Source organism: Bubalus kerabau, chromosome 7 (assembly GCF_029407905.1).
Source record: "Bubalus kerabau isolate K-KA32 ecotype Philippines breed swamp buffalo chromosome 7, PCC_UOA_SB_1v2, whole genome shotgun sequence".
Taxonomy (NCBI): domain Eukaryota; kingdom Metazoa; phylum Chordata; class Mammalia; order Artiodactyla; family Bovidae; genus Bubalus; species Bubalus kerabau.
Window position 1 is genome coordinate 108,192,712 of NC_073630.1, and position 23,489 is coordinate 108,216,200.

The window sequence follows — 23,489 nt, forward strand, 5'->3', positions numbered from 1 at the left end:
GGAGCGGATTAAAAAGATGTGGCACACATACAATGGAATGTTACTCAGCCATTAAAAAAGAATGAAATAAGGCTATTTGCAGCAACATGGATGGACCGAGAGAGTGTTCGAGTAAAGTGAGTCAGAGAAGGAGAAATATCATATGACATCCCTTATATGTGGCATCTAAAAAGAAATGATACAAATAAATTTACAAAACAGAGACTCACAGACTCAAAGAATGATTTCATGGTTTCCAGGGGGAAAATGGGAGGAAGGAACAGTTAGGGAGTTTGGGACAGACATGTACACACTGCTGCATTTAAAATGGATAACCAACAAGGACCTATTGTACAGCCCATGGAACTCTGCTCAATGTTATGTGCCAGCCTGGATGGGAGGGGAGTTTGGCGGAGACCGGATACATATGTATGTATGGCTGCGTTTCCCTTCAATGTTCATCTCAAACTACCACAACATTGCTAATCAGCTATACCCCAACACAAAATAAAAAGTTTAAAGTTTGAAAAAAGAGATATCTCTCCTAGTTTCATACATGGCCGATAAAATGTGGATGAAAATGAAAAACCCAATGTCACCTGTGAAGAATGTCACCCATCTCAGGAGCCATGGGTGGGTCCGTGCAGGGCAGGGGCCCTGGCCAGGGTGCCAACACCCTGAAATTCAGAAACGCAGTCAGAAGAGGGTTCACAGAGGAGCAACATGCACACCTGCTATTCCTGTTGAGAATCTGCACCAGCTGGATGGTGGCCGAGGCTTCCATGGAGTGTGGGGAGTCAGGGGAAACGGTGAGAGATGCTCAGGCTTTGGAGTGAGACAGATGGGGGTTAAAATACTGACTCCTCGAATTCACGGTCTGATGATGCTGGGGAAACCCCTCCATCTTTCCGATGTAAGTCTTTTCATCTACAGACCAAGATAACGATGCTCAATGCATCTCTTTCACTCATCTAGCACAGGAAGACAGCTCATGATACATTGGGAGGAATGGGCTGACAGGTGGGAAGCAGGGGAATGAAGTCGAGTCTTGCAGAGGCAAAGTTTTACAAGCAGAAAGAAGGGGCCAACACACTGTTGGGGTCACATTTAGATGGGGCATCAGGAGTGACGGAGGGGAATGATGGTCCACAGAGTTCTCACAGGCAGCCAGGAACATCTGAGGACCAAACTACTGTGTTGCAGGAGAGTGTGAAGATTCCATGGTCCCCTGGAAGTTCTGCACAGCACAGGTCTCCCTGGAGATCCAGTAGCAGGAAGCATGGTTCTCAAGGTCATTTGTGATGTGTTTTCTAAGGAAGGATCATCATTTTGGACTTAGAACCTTGCAAATTCCCACCCTGCCCCTCAGGAGCATGGTGGACTTAGACTGTCATTTACCACCGTTTCTTAAACAGTTCTCAGGGCAAAAGCCCGGTTCAGTTAGTCAGTTCAGTCACTCAGTCGTGTCCGACTCTTTGCGACCCCATGAATCGCAGCACGCCAGGCCTCCCTGTCCATCACCAACTCCCGGAGTTCACCCAGATTCATGTCCATCGAGTCAGTGATGCCATCCAGCCATCTCATCCTCTGTCGTCCCCTTCTCCTCTTGCCCCCAATCCCTCCCAGCATCAGAGTCTTTTCCAATGAGTCAACTCTTTGCATGAGGTGGCCAAAGTACTGGAGTTTCAGCTTTAGCATCATTCCTTCCAAAGAAATCCCAGGGCTGATCATTCAGAATGGACTGGTTGGATCTCCTTGCAGTTCAAGGGACTCTCAAGAGTCTTCTCCAACACCACAGTTCAAAAGCATCAATTCTTCGGTGCTCAGCCTTCTTCACAGTCCAACTCTCACATCCATAAATGACCACAGGAAAAACCATAGCCTTGACTAGATGGACCTTTGTTGGCAAAGTAATGTCTCTGCTTTTGAATATGCTATCTAGGTTGGTCATAACTTTCCTTCCAAGGAGTAAGTGTCTTTTAATTTCATGGCTGCAGTCACCATCTGCAGTGATTTTGGAGCCCAGAAAAATAAAGTCTGAAATTGTCTCCACTGTTTCCCCATCTATTTCCCATGAAGTGATGGGACCAGATGCCATGATCTTCGTTTTCTGAATGTTGAGCTTTAAGCCAACTTTTGCACTCTCCACTTTCACTTTCATCAAGAGGCTTTTTAGTTCCTCTTCACTTTCTGCCATAAGGGCGGTGTCATCTGCATATCTGAGGTTATTGCTATTTCTCCTGGCAATCTTGATTCCAGCTTGTGCTTCTTCCAGTCCAGTGTTTCTCATGATGTACTCTGCATAGAAGTTAAATAAACAGGGTGACAATATACAGCCTCGACGTACTCCTTTTCCTATTTGGAAACAGGAAATAGTTCCATGTCCAGTTCTAACTGTTGCTTCCTAACCTGCATATAGATTTCTCAAGAGGCAGATCAGGTGGTCTGGTATTCCCATCTCTTTCAGAATTTTCCACAGTTGATTGTGATCCACACTGTCAAAGGCTTTGGCATAGTCAATAAAGCAGAAATAGATGCTTTTCTGGAACTCTCTTGCTTTTTCCATGATCCAGCAGATGTTGGCAATTTGATCTCTGGTTCCTCTGCCTTTTCTAAAACCAGCTTGAATGTCTGGAAGTTCACGGTTCACATATTGCTGAAGCCTGGCTTGGAGAATTTTGAGCATTACTTTACTAGCGTGTGAGATGAGTGCAATTGTGCGGTAGTTTGAGCATTCTTTGGCACTGTCTTTCTTTGGGATTGAAATGAAACCTGACCTTTTCCAGTCCTGTGGCCACTGCTGAGTTTTCCAAATTTGCTGGCATATTGAGTGCAGCACTTTCACAACATCGTCTTTCAGGATTTGAAAGAGCTCAATTGGAATTCCATCACCTCCACTAGCTTTGTTCGTAGTGATGCTTTCTAAGGCCCACTTGACTTCATATTCCAGGATGTCTGGCTCTAGGTCACTGATCACACCATCGTGATTATCTGGGTCGTGAAGATTTTTTTTGTACAGTTCTTCTGTGTATTCTTGCCATCTCTTCTTAATAGCTTCTGCTTCTGTTAGGTCCATGCCATTTATCATCAAAGCACACACTCCTGAGAGTTGACAATAACGACGTTGTGTTTTCTGTGCGTCTCCTCTCTCTGGCCGTAATTCCTGACTTCCCCAGGCACTGCAAGGCTCCGGGTTGGGTGGGGGCCGAGTGTGGCTGGGGAGCCTGTTCAGGCATCCTTCCCTGTCCCCTGTGGTGTCCATCACTGACCCGGGTACAGCAGTTAACACAAGTGTGTGACAGAACATTCTTTAACCATAAATGTGCTGCCTCTGGTTTTACACACTGTGATGTAGTTTCATTACGCCCGTAATTCTTTGGATTTGATCATATAGCCTGGGTCATTCTGCTCTGCCTCTCACAGTTGCCTGTGCTTGGGCCCTGTTCTCAGCCCGCAAAGCAGGCTTCGGGTGGTCCAATCCCCGACTCACAGAGCAGGAGAGACGATTCAGGCTGCTGGGTGTCAACATCATCAAGCAGCAGAAACTCTTCCTTAAATGAAGCCACATGTAGAATATGAAGAAACATAAACATAGAATGAGGCAGGACAGAAACCAAGTCCCTAGACTTTCAGCCCCATCAGGCCCGAGTAACCTCTAAGGAACTTTCTGGGCCCCCCGGGTCTCCATGGAAACCAGGGAAGGACCAGGGGATAGAGTTTAAGCCTTTCAAGCCACAGGGGAGAAAACAGCACCCAGAGAAGGAAAGTGTCAAATCTGAAGTGAGTGGATACAATCCCAAAGACAGGTCTTTTTTCTTTTCAAAATTCTAATACAATTGCAAACAACTCTTCTTACATCAGCTATAAAAATGTAGATGGTGTGACATTCTGGAAAGTCTAAGTTCTGCAGGAATCCTGGCTCTCTCCTGTTAACTGTGAGGCCCTATACAATCAATCACTCAAGCTTCTCCAAGCCTCAGTTTCCCCATGTGTAATAATGCCTGCCTTGGGGACCCGCTGTGGGCAATGGGTGCCAGGAAATCCATGAGGTGCCACTTAACTCAGGGAGTCTCCCTGACGCCATAGAAAATGCCATGCTTCTTCTTCCTCCACAATGTCAATTTCCTGGGCACACGCACCCTCTTCCCAGCACTCGCCAGAATCTTGAATTGTCCGTATTTTGATAATTATTGGATTTTTGCCTGTCTCCTGTCCAAACCAGGAACAGGGATGCTCCACACAGTTGAAGCCATGCCTTTTGCTTTACACATATAATCAGCACTTACGACCATACCTGGCACATAACAGGCACTTAATAAATACGTACTGGAGGAATGAACTCATGAGTCCAAAGACAGTGGGCACTGGTGCAGAGCCCCAGTCTGATGCACAGTCTGTTCGTTTATAGCCCGAACCCTCCTCGGCCTCAGCTGTCTCTGTAAAGTGGAGAGGCCCAGAGCCAGCTGACAGGGCCCTGGGAATGATGAATGGCATGACCCCAGTGGAGCGCTCAGTGCAATGCCAGGCACCCAGCAGGTGCTTAATATAAGTTCGCTATTAGAGCAGCCACCACTTATCCACCAGAATGTAGGTCACTTCCACTCCTCAGCTTCATACACTTTACTCTGGATCACAGGTAAGGGGTGAAACCCCATGTGTCCAAATTAGCAAAATCCTTTCTACTGGGTTTAGAAGACTAAAGGGTTCGCTTTTGGTTTCCAGGTCAGTGTGGATTAGTGAGAGTAAAGAACCAAGGAAGTCGCCACCTACAGCTCCCTGCACATTATGTGGGGGAGACGGGACATTTACTCATTCCATCCCTCACTCAGCAGTTACTTAGTGAGCCATGTAACTTCATGTCTTTAATGCCAAGACATGATCCTGAGCCCTGGGAAGGAGCAGTGGAAATGCAAGAGAGTCTGCCCTTTTGGAATCCTTCCTTCCTTCCTTTGTGTCTGTGTGTGCGTGTTTAAATGAGGCATAGAAAATAAAGAAGATGAATAAGTAAAATGGATCATGTACTGTAAGGTTAGGAGCCGCCAGGGTAGAGAGGAACTCACAATTTTAAATTGGGTGGTCAGAGAAAGAGCTCAAACAGGAGAAAGACCTGATGGAAGTGAAGGGGTGTGCCCTGCAGGTGTCCACAGGAAGTTGTCCCAACAGAGGAAACATCAGTGCAAAAGACCAGAAGTAGGGACTGGCGGTGGGTGTGTGCCCAACTGCTGGAAGAAAATGGGGAGCTGCCATGTGACTTTCAAAAACGAGGAACAAGGACACCATGGTTTCCAATTTAATTAAGCTCACTACAGTGAATACACTCTTCCCAAATGTATTATATCCTAATGCAACTTTTGTATCTCTTGGGGATAGAGCTTAACATAAAATTGCTTGTCAGTGAGACTCCCTCATCTTTATTGAAATCCTTACATGTTTAATCACTTAGTCATATCCAACTCTTTGTGACTCCATGGCCTATACAGTCCATGGAATTCTCTAGGCCAGAATACTGGAGTGGGTAGCCTTTTCCTTCTCCAGGGGATCTTCCCACCCCAGGGATCGAACCCAGATCTCCCACATTGCAGGTGGATTCTTTACCAGGTGAGCCACAAGGGAAGCACAAGAATACTGGAGTGGGTAGCCTATCCCTTCTCCAGTAGATCTTCCTGACCCAGGAATTGAACCAGAGTCTCCTGCATTGCAGGCAGATTTCTAAATCTTCAACATGATAAAGGACATCCCTGGTGGCTCAGATGGTAAAGCGTCTGCCTACAATGCAGGAGACCCAGGTTCAATCCCTGGGTCAGGAAGATCTGGAGAAGGAAATGGCAACCCACTCTGGTATTTTTGCCTGAAAAATCCCATGGACGGAGGAGCCTGGTAGGCTACAGTCCATGGGGTCGCAAAGAGTCAGACACTACTGAGCGACTTCACTTTTCATGTTTAACTGCATTCCCTGCCTCCCACCAGAAACTTCATACACACAAACTGTTCATGGGATTTATGTTATTACCCACAGTTTTTCTCAGAAGGAAGTGTAAGAATGTATATATCTTGCTAACAAAAATATCATTTCCATAGACCTTTCAGGTACACATTTGATTTGGACTTCAGAAACCATGGAAAGGAGGGCGGTACTATACCCATTGTACAGATGAAGAAACTGAGGCTTTACTCAATATCTAACCACCGTATTTCTTCTTTTTAATTCCTCTCAAGGCATCGCTCTCATTGCTCATTCACCTTCAGACTATGAGGCTTATCCCTGAGCCTGGCTCCTAGAAGTTGAGTTTAGGAAGAGCAAATGCTTTGGTGTTAGACCTGAGCCTATCAGGGTTATTCTGGGCTGGCTCATACTGGCTCATGACAATTGCTGAATTTTCAGAAAATTTGCAAGCTGGCTGGCATGCAATTAATTTGGTATAAACCATTTCCTAGACTGTTATTGCTGCTGTAATAGAGTACTATAGACTAGGGGACTTATAAACAATGGAAATTCCTTTCTCAAAACTGTGGAGGCTGGAAGTCCAAGATCAAGATCAAGGTGTGGGCAGATTTGAGGTCTGGCGAGCATCAGCCTTCTGGCTCATAGATAGTTGTCTTCTTGCTGTGTCTTCACAAGGCAGAAGGGGAAGGAGTGAGTAAGGAAGCTCCATGGGGGCATTTATAAGGGCATTAATCCCATTCATGAAGGCTCCACCCTCGTGAATTAATCAACTCCCAAAGGCCCTCACCTCCTGACACCATCCCATTGCAGATTAGGCTTCAAACCTATAAATCCAGGGAAGACACATACACCAAGTCTACAGCAGACCATGATGAGAATATTTACACCATGGGAATTGGCTGACACTACAAATCAGGGTTTGCATTGTGTCCCCTTGGTCTGCTAGTTGTTAACCATTTCCTGGTATATTGTTGCCTCTAATCCCAATGCCACCTCATGTCAGCTACTTAATCTTGCACGAGTTATTTAACCCACCCATCCTCAGCTTCTCCAACTGTAAACTGAAGACAAGAACATCCACCTTGAAAGATGGTTTGAACCAGTGAAGTTGCTCAGTCATGTCCGACTCTTTGTGATCCCATGGACTGTAGCCTACCAGGCTCCTCCATCCATGGAATTTTCCAGGCAAGAGTACTGGAGTGGGTTGCCATTTCCTTTTCCAGGGGATCTTCCCGACCCAGGGATCGAACCCAGGTCTCCCACACTGCAGGCAGACGCTTTACCATCTGAGCTACTAGGGAAGCGTTGTAAGATAGTTTAGATCAGGCTAAAATAGGAAAAGAGCCACGTACCATGGATGACCCAAATAGGGTAGTGTTACTAAGATTTTAAGACATGGATCTTAAGACCACTTGATAAAGTGTGGGAAGACTTTAATGAGTACCAAGGACCAAGGAGAGCCCTAATTACAGAAAAACACATGGGAAGTATAAGAAAGAGTCAGAGAAATGGGCACCAGAAGGGACTGTGTTGGGGGTTGGAAGGTGGGGAAGCAGAGGGCTCCAAAGACCACTGGCCAGTCCAAGGGAGTCCTGGCTTTCCCTCTGACCTTCTGCAAACTCCACGCCCTTCCTGATTGATTGATGGACCACCCCCCTTCACTCACAAGAACTGTCTGACATAGCGCCCAATTCTACCCTGCCTCCAGCCTGGTTTTTCATGGAACAACCTGTAGCTCCTCATCCCTCCCTTTCCACAGTTCAGTGCTGACCCTTTGGATATCAGAATGGAGCTTGGACATTTTATAATCCCCACTCACTCCCTTAGGGATAACAAACCTATTCCACTTAAAAGTAAAATTTGGGAAATCTGACATCTTGAAAGCACAAACCAAGTGACCAGTGATACTGACAAATCCTTGAATAGTAAAAGGTGAGACAAGGACCCTGGACATGTCAGCATCACCTCTTGCTTCCTTCTAGTAAGGGAGTTGCCATGGTGATGGAGACTAAAGAAGATGCTGGTAATTGGAATTGAGAAAACCCCATGAGCATTTCCCATCTCTGACCCCCAGGACATGGTGGCCATTTGCTATCTCTATATTTTTTAAGTTACCCAGGCCCCCAAAGGACAGTGACTACTTAAGGAAAAGAACAGAGAAGCACAAATTGGTTAAAGGGGCTGTCCTCTCTCATCTGTAAGCTCTGTAAAGATCGGGAGTGACTATCTTGCTCACTGTTCCATCACCAATGCCAGCACAGATGCTGCAGATCCTTAACAAACACTGAAAGAATTAATTTATTGAACACTGTGGATGCTGAGAATACAGAGGCGAATGAGACATGGCCCCAATCCCCAAGAGTCTCACACTAATGGAGGAAACAGATGTACAAGCAGATAAATGTGATTGAACTGCCTTGTTCAGCAATAGAGTCCAGAAGGAAGCACTACCTGTCGTCACGTGGGCAGCAACCCTGAGGCAGCTCGGAGGAGAAGGTAGTTGTTGGCCTATGAACTCCAAGAAGGCAGGAGACAGAAGGATCCTCTTCTTCTCTGGACCCTTAGACATTAAGACAGGGGTACTTCCTTAGTGGTCCAGTGGATGAGAGTCCACCTACCAATGCAGGAGACACAGGTTTGATCCCTGGTCCGGGAAGATTCCAGATGCAGTGGAGCAACTAAGCCCATGTGCCACAACTACTGGGCCCGCACTCTAGAGCTCCCAAGCTGCAAGTACTGAGCTCCTGCCCCACAACTACTAAAGCCCACACACTTAGAGCCTGTGCTTCTGTTAAAGAGAAGCTACCATAATGAGAAACCCACACACTGCAACTAGAAAACAGTCCTCGCTCATCACACCTAGAGAAAGCCCATGCACAGCAATGCTCAGTCATGTCCAACTCTTTGCTACCCCATGGACTGTAGCCCGCCAGGCTCCTCTGTCTATGTCCATGGGTATTCTCCAGGCAAGAATACTGGAGTGGGTTGCCATGTCCTCCTCCAGGGGATCTTCCCAACCCAGGGATTGAACTCAGGTCTCCCATGTTGCAGGTGGATTCTTTACCGTCTGGGCCACCAGGGAAGCCCAATGAAGACCCAGTGCAACTACAAGCAAAATTGAAGGAAAAAAAAAAACTCTTTTAAGAAATTAAGCCAGTGCCTGGTACCCAGGAAGAGTCAAATAAATGTCTATTTAATGAATGAATACTTGTAGGGGGAAGAGCAGAAGTTCTCACAGAGAAGAAAGGGGAATCGGTATTCCAGGCAGAAGAACAGCAAGTGTAAAAGGCCTGGAGGGATCAAAACAACAAGATGAATGACAAGTTCCACTAATCGCTTAGTGTGGCTGAAACAAAAATGCACTAAGACAGGAGCAGGTGTGGGCGTCCAGAGGAAAGACGAACATAATATCAGAGGCCAGGTTGTGAAGAAACGTTTATTCTGTGGGCTTTGGGGAGTCATTGCAGAATTCTAATCAGAGGTGGGGTGGGCTTAGATTTGCACTTTGATGAGACTTTCCCTGTGCTGTAGGCTAAATGTTTATGTCCCCTTCTCCCAATTCATATGTTGAAACTCTAGTCCCCTGTGTGAGGGAGACAGAGTGGCTTGGGGATAATCAGGTCATGAGGATGGAGCACTTGTGGTGGTATTAGTGCCCTTAAGAGTAGAGGCAAGACAGCTCTCTCCCTCTCTCTCTCTTTCTCAGACCAAGGGGAGGGCACAGCAGGAGGACAGCCATCTCTATACCAGGAAAAGGGTCTTCATCAGAACTTGACCATGCTGGCCCCCCATCTCAGACTTCCCAGCCTGCAGAACTATGGGAAATAAATGTCTATTATTTAAGCCACCAGTCTATGGTAATCTGTTACGGCAGCCTGAGCTGAACAAGACAACTGCTGTGTGGCAAACTGGTGATGACTAAGTGCTGAAATGCCAGTTGGGAGGTTGTAGCAATATTCAAGATCAAAGACGATTATTTTTATGAAAATGAAGCTGCTCAGTAACTGGTGATTCCTTATACAGGGCTTTGGTGTGTGCATGCTCAGTCTCTTCAGTCGTGTCTGACTCTTTGCGACCCCATGGTCTGAAGTTGGCCAGGTTCCTCTGTCCATGGGATTTTCCAGGCAAGAATACTGGAGTGGGTTGCATGCTATCCTCCAGGAGATATTCCCGACCCAAGGATCAACCCCTGTTTCAATGTCTCCTGCACTTCAGGCAGATTCTTTACCACCGAGCCCATCAGGGAAACCCTGTACAGGTCTTTGTCCTTCATCAGAGGTTCCCTAAGGGAGTTCCTGTCTGTGTCCTCTCTACAACCTTCTTTCCTGTCCCCTGCTTCAGACAGATCAGCTCTATCATTCAACACCTTATGTAGTTTTACTCGAATCAAAGGTCTCAATGCCGAAGGAAAACTAGCCACTAATTTAAGTGGTTCTTTCTTGGCTTCCAGTGGCCTGTTAGAGACCTGGGTCATGATTCAGCCATTCACTACTCAGGGAAGGCTCTAGAAACAATACTTGCTATGAGAACTGTTTACATTAATTGCAGGTATCTGTTCTCATCTTGTCCTGCCAGGTATCCACCCCCCCCCCCATCCCCACAGTTACTTCAACAGCAAATGGGGCAGGGGAGGCACCTGCCCAGCTGTAAATAGAACATTTAACAGTCTAGTAAATGTAGTCAATCTGGTAAGTAGAATTGGATTTTGAAAATACATTCTGAAGATACACACAAACTACCTCCCCACTACCATTGAGACAAAAGTCTTTAGTACTGAAAACTCAACCCATCTTCTAATAGTCAGCAAGCATGTCCTCATGTTCACTGCTAGATGAGGATAGAATTGGTCCACCCAGCCCAAAGCTGATCTGAAGGACAAGTGTTAGTCTTACCAACAGCAGTGGAGGTCCCTGACCCAGCAGCCACATCAGGCCCAGGACCGTGTGGAGGCTTGTATGCATTAATATTGCCCTGCTTGGTCTTTACAGCAACCCTGCGATGTGATCACCTTTTCACTTCCATTTTCCAAAGAAGGAAACTGAGATACAGAAGTGAGACTCAAATGACTCTCAAGGCATCTGTACTAGTCTGCTCAGGCTGCCATAACAAAACCACCACCACATGGGAGACTGAAGCAGAGGAAGTGTATTCTTGCTCAGTTCTGGAGGTTGGAAGCCCGAGATCAGGGTCCAAGATCAGGAGGCAGGCATGGTTGTGTTCCAGTGAGGGCTCTCTTCTTGATTTGCAGGCAGCCCCCTTCCTGCTCTGTCCTCACATGGCAGAGACTCGAACTCTCTCCATCTTCTTACAAGGCTACCATCCTTTTGGATTAGTGGTGGTAGTTGCTTAGTCATGTCCAACTCTTTGTGACTCCACGGATTGTAGCCTGCCAGGCTCCTCTGTCTGTGGAATTCTCACAGGCAAGAATACTAGAATGGGTTGCCATTCCCTTCTCCAGGGGCTCTTCCTGACCCAGGGATCGAATTCAGGTTTCCTGAATTGCAGACAGATTCTTTACCAACCAAGCCACCAGGGAAGCAGACAGGTAAAGATCACATTGGATTAGGGTTCCACCCTAATGACCTCGTTTAACCTTAATAGCCACCAAAAGGTCCTATCTCCAGATACAATCACATTGGGAGTTAGGGTACCAATATATGAATTTTTGTGGGGCAGGGAGAGGGTGGGGAGGAAACACAATTCAGTCCATAGCAACCTCTTCACCTACAAGAGGCAGAGCTGTTATTAGAACCTGGGAGATCAGACCTCAGAGCTCAAGTGTTGGAACTCTCTGCCTCATCTCTCCACCCCCTCCTCTCCCACGCCCTACCTCTCCAGGGCTCCTGTTACTGCACAACTCCTCTGTTTGGGGTGGGATATTTCATTGCCTTTTTCCTTTGCTCCAGTTGTCTAAAGCCCCAGAGAGCAGAACAGCTTTGCTTCAGAACAGGTGAAAATATTGCACTTGACAACTCAACCTGGATCGTCACAGGCTTGGGAACACCCATCATTCATTCTCTAGAGGCCAAACTGTCCTGAAAACTAATCAGTGCCTGGTCTTTGCCTCTGCCAGTTATAGAGCATGTCAGCAAAAGAGAGGAATGAGAAGGGGCGCAGTCAGGCGCTCCAAGGCCATGGTAATTCACCCTCCGTGTAATGAGATGAAAAGCTGACGTGTAATTAATTCAAAGCCATGGCGTCCTTATGAGCCCGACAAGTGATTCCACACCATGCTCCCTGCAAGCAGGGTGACAGAGCAGCCAAACAGAAGCCTTGCAGGAGGCGCTCCGTGCAGGGAGGAAGGGGGAGCGGTGGGCAAAGAAGGGAAGGGCCAGGGCCTTCTCACAGCAGCAGTGGTAGAAGGGTTGCAAGCGTGGGCCATGAAGTCAGACTGGATTCAAGTCCCATCTCATCCATCTACTAGTGGTGTAACTCAATTACCCCATCTGTAAAATGGGGACAGGTCACTCAATGCCAGCCCCTGTATGCCAGCTGTGGTCCTATACAACTGTACTTTTAAGATACGGTACTATAAGATTAAAAATGTTTTCTTTACTTTTGTGGGTTTTTTAAATAAATAATTTGTGGGAAAAGTACTTTAAACCTATTACAGTACAGTATTATGCAGCTGATTGTGTTAGTTGGGTACCCAGGCTAAATTTGTTGGACTTACGAACAAACTGGACTTACGAATGCAGTCTAGGAAAGACATTCATTCATATGCAGGGACTTACTATAAAAAAAGAATTACACACCAGAATGCAACCTGGTCGTGGTAGGATTCTAGATAACCATTTCCTTTTTGTTGTTCTTGTTTAGTTTCTGAATCCGGTCTGACTCTTTGCAACCCATGGACTGTGGCCCACCAGAATCCTCTGGCTGTGGGATTTTTCCAGGCAAGAATACTGGAGTGGGTTGCCATTTCCTCCTCCAGGGGTTCTTCGCAGCCCAGGGATCGAGTCCACGTCTCTTGCAGTGGCAGGTGGATTCTTTACCACTGAGTCACTGGGGAAGCCCTATTGCCTTCTTATGTACATCATTTTCTGCATTTTGCAATGAACCTATACTGCTTTTCTGATCAGAAATGGTGCAGCCACTGTGCAAAATAGTCTGGAGGTTCCTCAAAAACTTAGAAATTTAACTACCATATGATCCAGCTACCCCATTCCTGGGTATTTATCCAAAGAACACAAAAATACGCATTCAAAAGATATTTGTACAACTATGTTATAATGGCCAAGATATGGTAATAACTTAACAGCCCATCAACAGACAAATGAATGGAGAAGATGTGGTGTGTGTGTGTATATATATATATAACTGATTACTACTCTGCCATAAAAATACAGATGAAATTTTGCCATTTGCAACAACATGGATGAACTTTGAGGGTATTACGGTAAGAGAAATAGATCAGATGGAGAAAGACAAATCCTGTATGATTTTACTCACATGTGGCATATAAAAAACAAACAAAAAATACATGAACAAACCAGATCAATCAAAAACAAACACATACATGCTGAGAACACAGTGGTTATCAGCGGGAAAGGGGCGGGGTCAGGGGAGTGTGAAATGATGAAAGGGGATCAACTGAATGGTGACGAATGGAAGCTTAATTTTTGGTGATGAGCACACTGGACTGTATACAGAAATATAATGTTGTACACAAGAAACAAATATAGTATTAATAAACCAAATGTCCCCTCAATAAAAAGTAAATTAGGAAATTTCTCTTGCGTGGCAATTAAAACATGAAGCGGTTTTATTTCCCCCAAATAACTGAAGTACTTGTGTGGCTGGAGACATGACAGACACACACTTGTTACCAGTCTCCAATGTATGACATTTCCCCACAAAAATGCCCATCTGAGGCATTTGGTAGGAGGAAGCTGGGTAGACTGGGAGGTATTAGAAGTCTCAGAAAGAGGAGACTTCACATGCAAAGGCTCAGAGGCAGGGAAACCACCGGCAAAGTGGCAAATCTAGGACACAAAGCAGAGACAAGAGCCAGCAGTGCGATGGAGAGAGTTTCAGAACATGGGTGGAACTGGGCCCTGTGGGCCAGATTCAGAAGTTGGAATTCAGCATATCCACACCGGGCAGCCATCCAGAGTGGAGTAAAACATCAGCTCCCAGAAGTCCTTCTTGCCATCAACATCATGCAGGTGATTTTCGATAAATTCCCTTAGAAGACTCCCACTTGGCATCCTCTTAAAACATTGTACCTGCGTTCTCAAACATACAACAACCTTCTCTTCTAAATCAATTTCAATTCCGATTCACCAGGTAAGAGAATAGAATGAAAATTAAGCATGTGCTTAATGATTTCATCAGAAAATGACAATAGTCACTGGAAAGCATACACAGCAATATATTCAAAAGAACATCCGAGCCCAGAAAATTCCATTTCCTCTCTGAACAATGCAGGATTCCTGCTGCAGAGCCGTGTCTGCATTTGGCTGCACCATGAGGCATTCACAGCAGCCCTGGAGGGACTCACTCACCAAAGATTGACCAGGAAAGGATGCTCCAGGCCCTGCATGATCTGGAGTTCCCGGAAGACGTTCCGCACCTCGTCCCTCTCGATGCACTTCTGCTTGTTCATGTACTTCATCGCATACATTTTCTTGGTGTCTCGCTTCTGCACGATGCACACCTGAGTGACAGCCAAAGGGGAGAACGTTCAGACCAACATTTCAAAAGAACAAAAAGGGAAAGCCCCTCACTGCCTCCCCACTTCTGGGTTCAAGGCTCGGTTCTGAAATCCTGGTGGGCAAGCAGCCCTGGCTATGCCACAGTCCCTCCACATTGGCATCATGGAAGAGCTGCTGATCAGGTATTTACACTAAGTACTGCCCATATAGGGATTCCTTGGTGACTCAGCCGCAAAGAATCTGCCTGCCAGTGCAGGAGACGTGGGCTTGATCCTTGATCTGTAAAGATCCCTGGGAGTGAAACTTAAAGTCGTTCAGTCCTGTCTGACTCTTTGCGACCCCATGGACTATACAGCCCAGGGAACTGTCCAGGCCAGAACACTGGAGTGAGTACACCTTCCCTTCTCCAGGGGGATCTTCCCAACTCAGGGATCGAACCCAGGTCTCCTGTATTGTAGGTGGATTCTTTACCAGCTGAGCCAGAAGGGAAGTCCAAGAATACCAGAGTGGTAGCCTATCCCTTCTCCAGCGGATCTTCCCAACCCAGGAATCAAACTGGGGTCTCCTGCATTGAAGGCAAATTCTTTACCAAGTGAGCCCTCCCCTGGAGAAGGAAATGGCAACCCACTCCAGTATCCTTGCCTGGAAAATCCCATGGACAGAGGAGCCTGGTGGGCTACAGTCTGTGGGGTCACAAAGAGTCAGACACAATTTAGTGGCTAAACAGCACAACTGCCTTCAACTGCAAGGAAACTGCAGCTGAGTGTGCTAATTAGAGTTCAACAAGCTTCTCAGTGTCAAATCCACAACACTTTGACTTTGGAGCAACTCCCTAACTCACAAGGGGCTGCAGTGGGAGGGGGGACCTGCTGTCAGAGAAGGCTGTCTGGAGGCGCTAATGCCAGAGGGGAGTCATGAAAGGCTGGCAAGATGGCAAAGTCAAAAGAAGAGACGTTCAAGGAAAAGGAAAGATACAAAGGAGGACATGGAGCCTTAGGACACCCAGCAAGGAGTACAGTGTCACTGGAAAAAATTAGCAGGAAGAACAGATACCGTGTTCCCAACATCCTGACGGGGTTTTGTCTTCCTTTCCCCAGGTTGCCACATCAAAGGACCACAGACTGGGGGGCTCAACACAGGAGACATTTACTGTCTCACAGCTCTGGAGGCCAGAAGCTCCAAATTGAAGTGCTGGCAGGGCCGTACCCTCTGCAGGCTCTCAGAGAGAATCTTTCTTGGCCTCTTCTAATTTCTAAATGTTGTTACCAATCCTGGATGCTCCGTGCTAGCAGGTAAATAAGTCAGTAAGTGTTAGTCGTTCAGTTGTGCCCAACTCTTTGTGACCCTATGGACTGCAACCCACCAGGCTCCTCTGTCCATGAGATTTTCCAGGCCAGGATACTGGAGTGGCTTGCCATTTCCTTCTCCAGGGGATCTTCCCAACCCAGGGATTGAACCCCAGTCTCCTGCACTGCAGGCAGATTCTTTACCGACTGAGCTACAAGGGAAGCCCTTGCTAGCAGCTCCATCATGTAAATTTGGGGGTGGGGTGACACTGTTCAACTCAGTACAGTAACTACTCTTAACACCCTCACTTGACAGATAAAGGAAGAGACACACAGAAAGGTCTTAGACCTTCTTCACACCTTGGGACTCAAACTCAGGCTCTCTGCCCCTCCAGCCGGTGCTTTTCACCAACAATGCTTCTCCCGGGAAACAGGGCTGTGATGGATAACACCAGGGATGTGGTCGCCAGCCTGGGAGTTCAGGGTTTTCTCCAGGCAGCCCAAGTTGCTCATCTATTGGACCTTGGGACTCTTTCGGCCCCAACAGGCTGTGAATCTGAGGCGGATACAAGACGGTGGGGGCTTTCCTGGTGGCTCAGTGGTAAAGAATCCATCTGCCAATGTAGGAGATCTGGGTTCGATCCTTGGTCCAGGAAGATCCCACATGCCATGGAGCAACTAAGCCTCTGTGCCACAACTACTGAGTCTATGCTCTAGAGCCCAGGAACCGAAACAACGGAAGCCCCTACACTCCAGAGCTGGTGCTTGGCAACCAGAGAAGCCAGCGCACTGAGAAGCATGTGCACCACACCTAGAGTAGCCCCGATTCGCTGCAACTAGAGAAAAGCCTGCACGGCAACAAGTGCCGGGGTCCAGCCCCGGCTGATCCAGGGTATTCGAAGGAGAGACGGCTAGGCGACCTATTCAAATGTTAATTAGAGATAATAAAGAGGAATAGAATGAGGATAGCTCAGTAGGAAAATTCAGTGGAGAAAAGAAGCTGAGTGGCTTGGTTTACGCGGAAAATCAATATAACCCGTGACACCAGGTTAGCTCTGACCACGGAGGCCGCAGGCGCCCTCTCGAATAGCGGAAGGTGCCCCACCTTAGACACCTTCTCGAGTGGGTCTTAGAAGCCCAGGCAAATAAATGGTCGCAGAGGATATCCACGCTCCAGATGGACACTCAGCTGGAAGTTAAAGGGAAGAATGACATGGGGAGACCAAGCGTTGGTGAGCAAGGCCCATAGCTTTATTTTCAACAGGGGCTTTTATACCCTAAGTTACACATAGAGGATAATAGGGGATGCAAAATCAGCAGTCTCTGATGCTTATCAAAAACCAGGGTTTCTTTCCTGCAGATTTATCGTATACAAATGGTTTAGGTGATTTACATCATCTTCTGGCCAGAGGCCTATTAACATTTTATGACTCTTGACAAGGACTTATCAACAAAGACTTATTTTCTCTAAGAGTAATTATTTTAAGGTTTGGCGCCATCTTCCGAAGATAAGATTACGTTCCTATAGGGTGGATGTGTAATGGGTTTACAAAGGAAAGAATTTACTACCTTAAGGGTCTAAAGTTACTAACACCAGGCCACTACTTATTTTTTCTACATACCAACTATATTAATTAATGCACATTCAAGGATACAATTCAGGGGATGTGAAAACTTGGCAACAAACATTGGCTCATCAATGAAATCTTTTACTAGTTTTATTCTGACAGTTTCTAATTCTCTGAGAGGCTCTAAGCTATTTGAATATCTTAAGCTTCCCGTGCCTCTGGAGGCTGGGAGACTGTAAACAATCGTATGCATAGCTGTAGGTGTCCGGGTAAACTTGTCAGGCGAGTTAGAGAGCCATCTGAGGGGTTTGGATTTAAACACTGCTAATTGCCCAGGAACTTTATTAATTGGAGCTGTAAGTTAACTCTTTGACAGAGAGAGTGAGATGGTGGTGGGGGACAGCCCCCAGTAAAGTCAGAGGTGAGAGCACAAAGCAATAAAGTAGGCAGACTCTGGTTTTTTGGGGGGTAGATGCTCGAGAATATCCGGGGGCACTCCCGAGGCTCGATCCCGCCTTTGCGTATGCCGAGCCCCCTTCCTCATGACCTTTGTCACGAGTGGAATGTCTCTCGCCGGCTCCCGGCAAACAAGGACCTAGCAGAGCCCATTAAAACAAACAAAAAAAGAAGATGATGGACAAAAGCCTGAATTCCAATGCCCACTCTGGTTCTTGCTGCCTTTCTGAGCTTCTGTCTCAGCATCTGTCTGAACTGAGTTATCAAAGCCCGTCCTGCCCCACTGGGATGAAACTAAATAAGACTGAGGATGTGAGAGAGCCTGGCTGCATCTGGGGGATGATAAATGTCACCCGAATCTTAATGTCTTAAAGAGCACATTTCATGAAACCTCCAAATGAGTGTTTTTCTAGGCAGTACATCAGCGGCACGAAGTTCTTGTTGTTCAGTCGCTCAGTCGTGTCTGCCTCTTTGTGACCCCGTGGACTGCAGCACACCAGGCTTCCCTGTCCTTCACTATCTCTTTGACTTTGCTCAAACTTATGTTCATAGAGTCAGTGATGCCATCCAACCATCTCATCCTCTTTCGTCCCCTTCTCCTCCTGCCTTCAATCTTTCCCAGCATCTGGGTCTTTTCTAGTGAGTCAGCCCTTCGCATCAGGTGGCCAAAGTATTGCAGTTTAAGCTTCAGCATCAGTCCTTCCAATCAATATTAAGTGTTGATTTCCTTTAGGATGGACTGGTTTAATCTCCTTGCAGTCCAAGGGACTCTCAAGAGTCTTCTCCAACACCACAGTTCAAAAGCATCAATTCTTCAGTGCTCAGCCTTCTTCACAGTCCAACTCTCACATCCATATGTGACTACTGGAAAAACCATAGCTCTGACTATATGCACCTTTGTTGGCAAAATGATGCCTCTGCTTTTTAATACACTACCTAGGTTTGTCTAGGTTTTCCTTCCAAGGAGCAGTGTCTTTTAATTTCACGACTGCAGTCACCATCCACAGTGATTTTGGAGCCCAAGAAGATGAAGTCTGTCACTGTTTCCATTGTTTCCTCATCTATTTGTCATGAAGTGATGGGACTGGATGCCATGATCTTACTTTTTTGAATGTTGAGTTTCAAGCCAGCGTTTTCACTGTGTTCTTTAATCTTCATCAAGAGGCTCTTTAGTGGCATTGAGGTTGAAGGCTCACAAACTTTACCAACAAACTTTAAGTTTGTATAAAACCACAGGAGGCAAAGATGTGCTATACAAAAGCCCTGTGGGGCCCTGGTCCACAGGGATCTGAGACCCTTCTACAGCCCTGAGATCCACATCTGCAGGCAGACACATGGTGGGTGGATCATTCTACTAATTAAGGTTTCCCATCTCCGTCACTCTTCATTTGTCTTCTCAGAAAAGGTGTGGAACAGACGCGACTTCTGCCAGGGCTAGGAGCCCTGAAGTCCAGTCAACTGCATCATCTCCAAAAGCTGAGGCTGTGATTCCATGGGGTCTGGGCAACACCCATGTGAGAGGAAGAGCCCCTGTTCCCCCTACCCTGTCCCCAGCTCTCGCTGGTATAACTGATGGTGGGCGAAGGTGCTGAGAGATGGCTCTCACCTCCCAGGGAAGGGGGAAGTTGACACTCACTGCAGCTCAGAGACAGCTCAGGAGCTAGGGGAGACTCTTCAAAATGGGATTCGAATTTGAGCTTTCAAAGCAGAGCTCATGAGTTGCATAGGGCTTGGACATCTGACTCTGGGTACCAGATAAGGAAGGGAGGTTGATACAGGATGTTGCCTGGAGGGGTTGAGCATCTCAGCCTCCTGGGCTCAGGACAGGTGCTCCAGAGGCAACATCAGCCCTCCTCACCAACGGTCAGCTCTGCTCAGGTGCTGGGAAACTTCCAAACAGAGGAGGTGGGTCCCAGGTGGCCCCAGCACTCCTCAGCAGGGCAGCACAGACTCCCTTCCACCAGAAACCACAATTAATGAGGCAGACTACATGCAGTTTGGCCACAGCCACTCCAGCTGCTGACTGGCAGTTAACAACCCTCATTAGTCTAATTCAGTTAGGAATTGATTTATCATTTATTAATTACAATTTATTGGGGCAAATAAATAAATGCTAGTGAGCATGGATTTCAGGCGACTTGTCGTAAGAAAGACGTGTGGCCAGCATACTGTGCGTCAGAAATCTGGGAACTGATCCCAGTTTGGCAGAGAAGGGGGACCGCTGGGTGTTGAAAATCTCCATCACACTGGCATCCAGTAGTCCCCAGTGGACTGTTCATTCACAGCACTGATGACCTCAGTTTGCAGCATCCTCAGAGGTCCGGGAGGGTCCTAGGATGGTGTATTTTGTAAAAAGCTTCCCAGGGGAATCTGACGTGCAGGCCAGCTGAGAATCACTTTGCTGGAGTCTTCAGGATCTTGCTGCATCCTCAGTGACCTTTATGGTCAGGACTGTGAACCCCACTCTTCAGCTCAGGCAAGCCTGGCTCTGGGCAAACAGATGACCCCAGAATCAGAGAATCCAGAGCTGTGCTGGGAACCCAGGACTCTGCAAGTGCAAAGGCTGGTGCTGCCCTTCCATGGACCAGCCTGGATGCTTCTTCGTACATGATTCAGTTGACCTTTGCTGTGCTGCCTATCCCATCCTCAGCTTGAGTGCACTTAGCAAATCCTGTTGATTGATGTACAGCTGTAGTGTAACATTTAAAGACATTGGTTATGCTTGTAGGAGCAAGAATCTGAGCGGGGGAGAAAACTAAATTGGGGAAAAGTGAAAAAAATCAGGATTAAATAAGGTGAATATGCCAGCAAATTTGGAAAACTCAGCAGCGGCCACAGGACTGGAAAACGTCAGTTTTCATTCCCTAAGAAAGGCAATGCCAAAGAATGCTCAAACTACGACACGATTCTACTCATCTCACACACTAGTAAAGTAATGGTCAAAATTCTCCAAGCCAGGCTTCAGCAGTACATGAACCGTGAACTTCCAGATGTTCAAGCTGGTTTCAGAAAAGGCAGAGGAATGAGAGATCAAATTGCCAACATCTTCTGGATCATCAAAAAAGCAAGAGAGTTCCAGAAAAACATTTATTTCTGCTGTATTGACTATGCCAAAGCCTTGACTGTGTGGATCACAATAAACTGTGGAAAATTCTGAAAGAGATGGGAATACCAGACCACCTGACCTGCCTCTTGAGAAACTTGTATGCAGGTCAGGAAGCAACAGTTAGAACTGGACATGGAACAACAGATTGGTTCCAAATAGGAAATGGAGTATGTCAAGGTTGTATATTGTCACCCTGCTTATTTAACTTATATGCAAAGTACATCATGAGAAATGCTGGGTTGGAAGAAGCACAAGCTGGAATCAAGATTGCCAGGAAAAATATCAATAACCTCAGATATGCAGATGACAACACCCTTATGGCAGAAAGTGAAGAGGAACTAAGAAGCCTCTTGATGAAAAGAGAAGAGTGAAAAAGTTGGCTTAAAGCTCAACATTCAGAAAACTAAGATCATGGCATCTGGTCCCACCACTTCATGGGAAATAGACAGGGAAACAATGGAAACAGTGGCAGACTTTATTTTGGGGGGGCTCCAAAATCACTGCAGATGGTGATTGCAGCCATGAAATTAAAGACGCTTACTCCTTGGAAGGAAAGTTATGACCAACATAGATAGCATATTGAAAAGCAACAAAGGTCCGTCTAGTCAAGGCTATCAGAGAAGGCAATGGCACCCCACTCCAGTACTCTTGCCTGGAAAATCCCATGGATGGAGGAGCCTGGTAGGCTGCAGTCCATGGGGTCGCTAAGAGTCGGATACGACTGAGTGACTTCACTTTCACTTTTCACTTTCATGCATTGGAGAAGGAAATGACAACCCACTCCATTGTTCTTGCCTGGAGAATTCCAGGGATGGGGGAGCTTGTTGGGCTGCCATCTATGGGGTCGCACAGAGTCGGACACGACTGAAGTGACTTAGCAGTAGCAGTAGCAGTCAAGGCTATGGCTTTTCCTGTGGTCATGTATGGATGTGAGAGTTGGACTGTGAAGAAAGCTGAGGGCCGAAGAATTGATGCTTTTGAACTGTGGTATTGGAGAAGACTCTTGAGAATCCCTTGGACTGCAAGGAGATCCAACCAGTCCATCCTAAAGGACACCAGTCCTGGGTGTTCAGTGGAAGGACTGATGCTGAAGCTGAAACTCCAATACTTTGGCCACCTCATGTGAAGATTTGACTCATTGGAAAAAACCCTGATGCTGGGAGGGATTGGGGGCAGGAGGAGAAGGGGGCGATAGAGGATGACATGGCTGGATGGCATCACCGACTCGATGGACGTGAGTTTGGGTGAACTCTGAGAGTTGGTGATGGACAGGGAGGCCTGGCATGCTGCGATTCATGGGGTCGCAAAGAGTTGGACACGACTGAGCGACTGAACTGAACTGAAAGGGGAGTGGTCATGCTGGGTACCATTGTTCAAATATCTGACGTGAAGATTGCCTTTGGCGGACAATGATTGTTAACTACGTAAATGCATCCTCTCCCTTCTTCCTTTATAATAGGACAATTTTCTTCAAGGAGGCAGTATGAACTATTAAATACTCACTTGCAGCCAGAAGTGGCCATAGTTCTGACCCGTGAGATATTAGACTGTTTCTGACTTCTAAGTTTGCTTTTTGCTTTTTGACTTCTGCTTTTGCTTTCTGTATAAAAGGGAATAGCTACAGATGGTTTCAATTTTCTCCTGTTCCCTACTTTTATTCTCCTTTTGACCTTGCGCTTTCTGCATAAAGGGTAATAGCTACAGATGATTCCAATTTTCTCCTCTGCATCACTTTTATTCTTTCTACCTTGAGCACATATGTAACGTCTGGAGCTGCAGCAGCCGCTTGTGATCTTGAGGCTACAACAGCCTCAGAGATACTGAAACTGTTACCATGGTGCCACCTACCTTCAAACTTCTTGTTATATGAGAAAATAAACCCTCTTTGTTTAAGCCACTCCAATGGCAGATTTTCTATTTCTCACTCCTGAGAACATCTTCATCTGATATACAAACTATACAATGATTTTTCATGGCACAGAAATTCCATGTGGGCTGTTGCCGGGAGCCGGCGTGGCCAAAGAATCCTGACAATACAAGGAAGAATGATTATGAGAAGCAGAAGGCTATGATCTATGGAGCCTCGTTAAAGTGATCAAAAGTTAGCTTTGTGAAAATACTCATTTGGATGAGTATTTCAGTCAATAAACATTTGATAAATGCCTGCCATGGTTCTGGCACTGTGCTAACCATGAAGATATGACATGGCTCTAAGCACTCAAGATTTGATGGGATAAACAAACAATGCTCAAGAGTGAAGACAAAGTACCTCACTTCAGGTCCCTGGGCCCCATACAGCATGGCCCCAGCCCCCCTTTACTTCTACCTGTTACTCTCCTCCCAGCTCGCTTCTTACCCTGGCCTCTGTGCCATTCCTGTCTACCACGCTTTTCCCCACATCTACGGTCTTGGTTGCTCACCTCCTTCAGGCTCTGCCCATGAGTCACCTTATCCCAAAAGCCATCCCTGAACTCCTTCTGTGAACGAGCCAAT

The 23,489-nt window shown here is 46.6% G+C and overlaps 1 protein-coding gene and 1 non-coding gene across 3 annotated transcripts in view; one reads left to right on the top strand and one right to left on the bottom strand.

Annotated features, from left to right (window-relative positions):
• STK32B (serine/threonine kinase 32B) overlaps positions 1 to 23,489 on the bottom strand; it is a 399,639-nt gene that overhangs the window by 258,240 nt on the left and 117,910 nt on the right. For both annotated transcript variants that reach the window (XM_055589085.1, XM_055589084.1), the window contains exon 3: positions 14,431 to 14,582. In XM_055589085.1, the coding sequence (XP_055445060.1) occupies positions 14,431 to 14,582 (152 nt within the window). The remainder of the gene's footprint in view (positions 1 to 14,430; positions 14,583 to 23,489) is intronic.
• TRNAC-ACA (transfer RNA cysteine (anticodon ACA)) lies at positions 5,715 to 5,787 on the top strand. The gene has a single exon. It is a non-coding gene; the product is annotated as a tRNA-Cys (tRNA).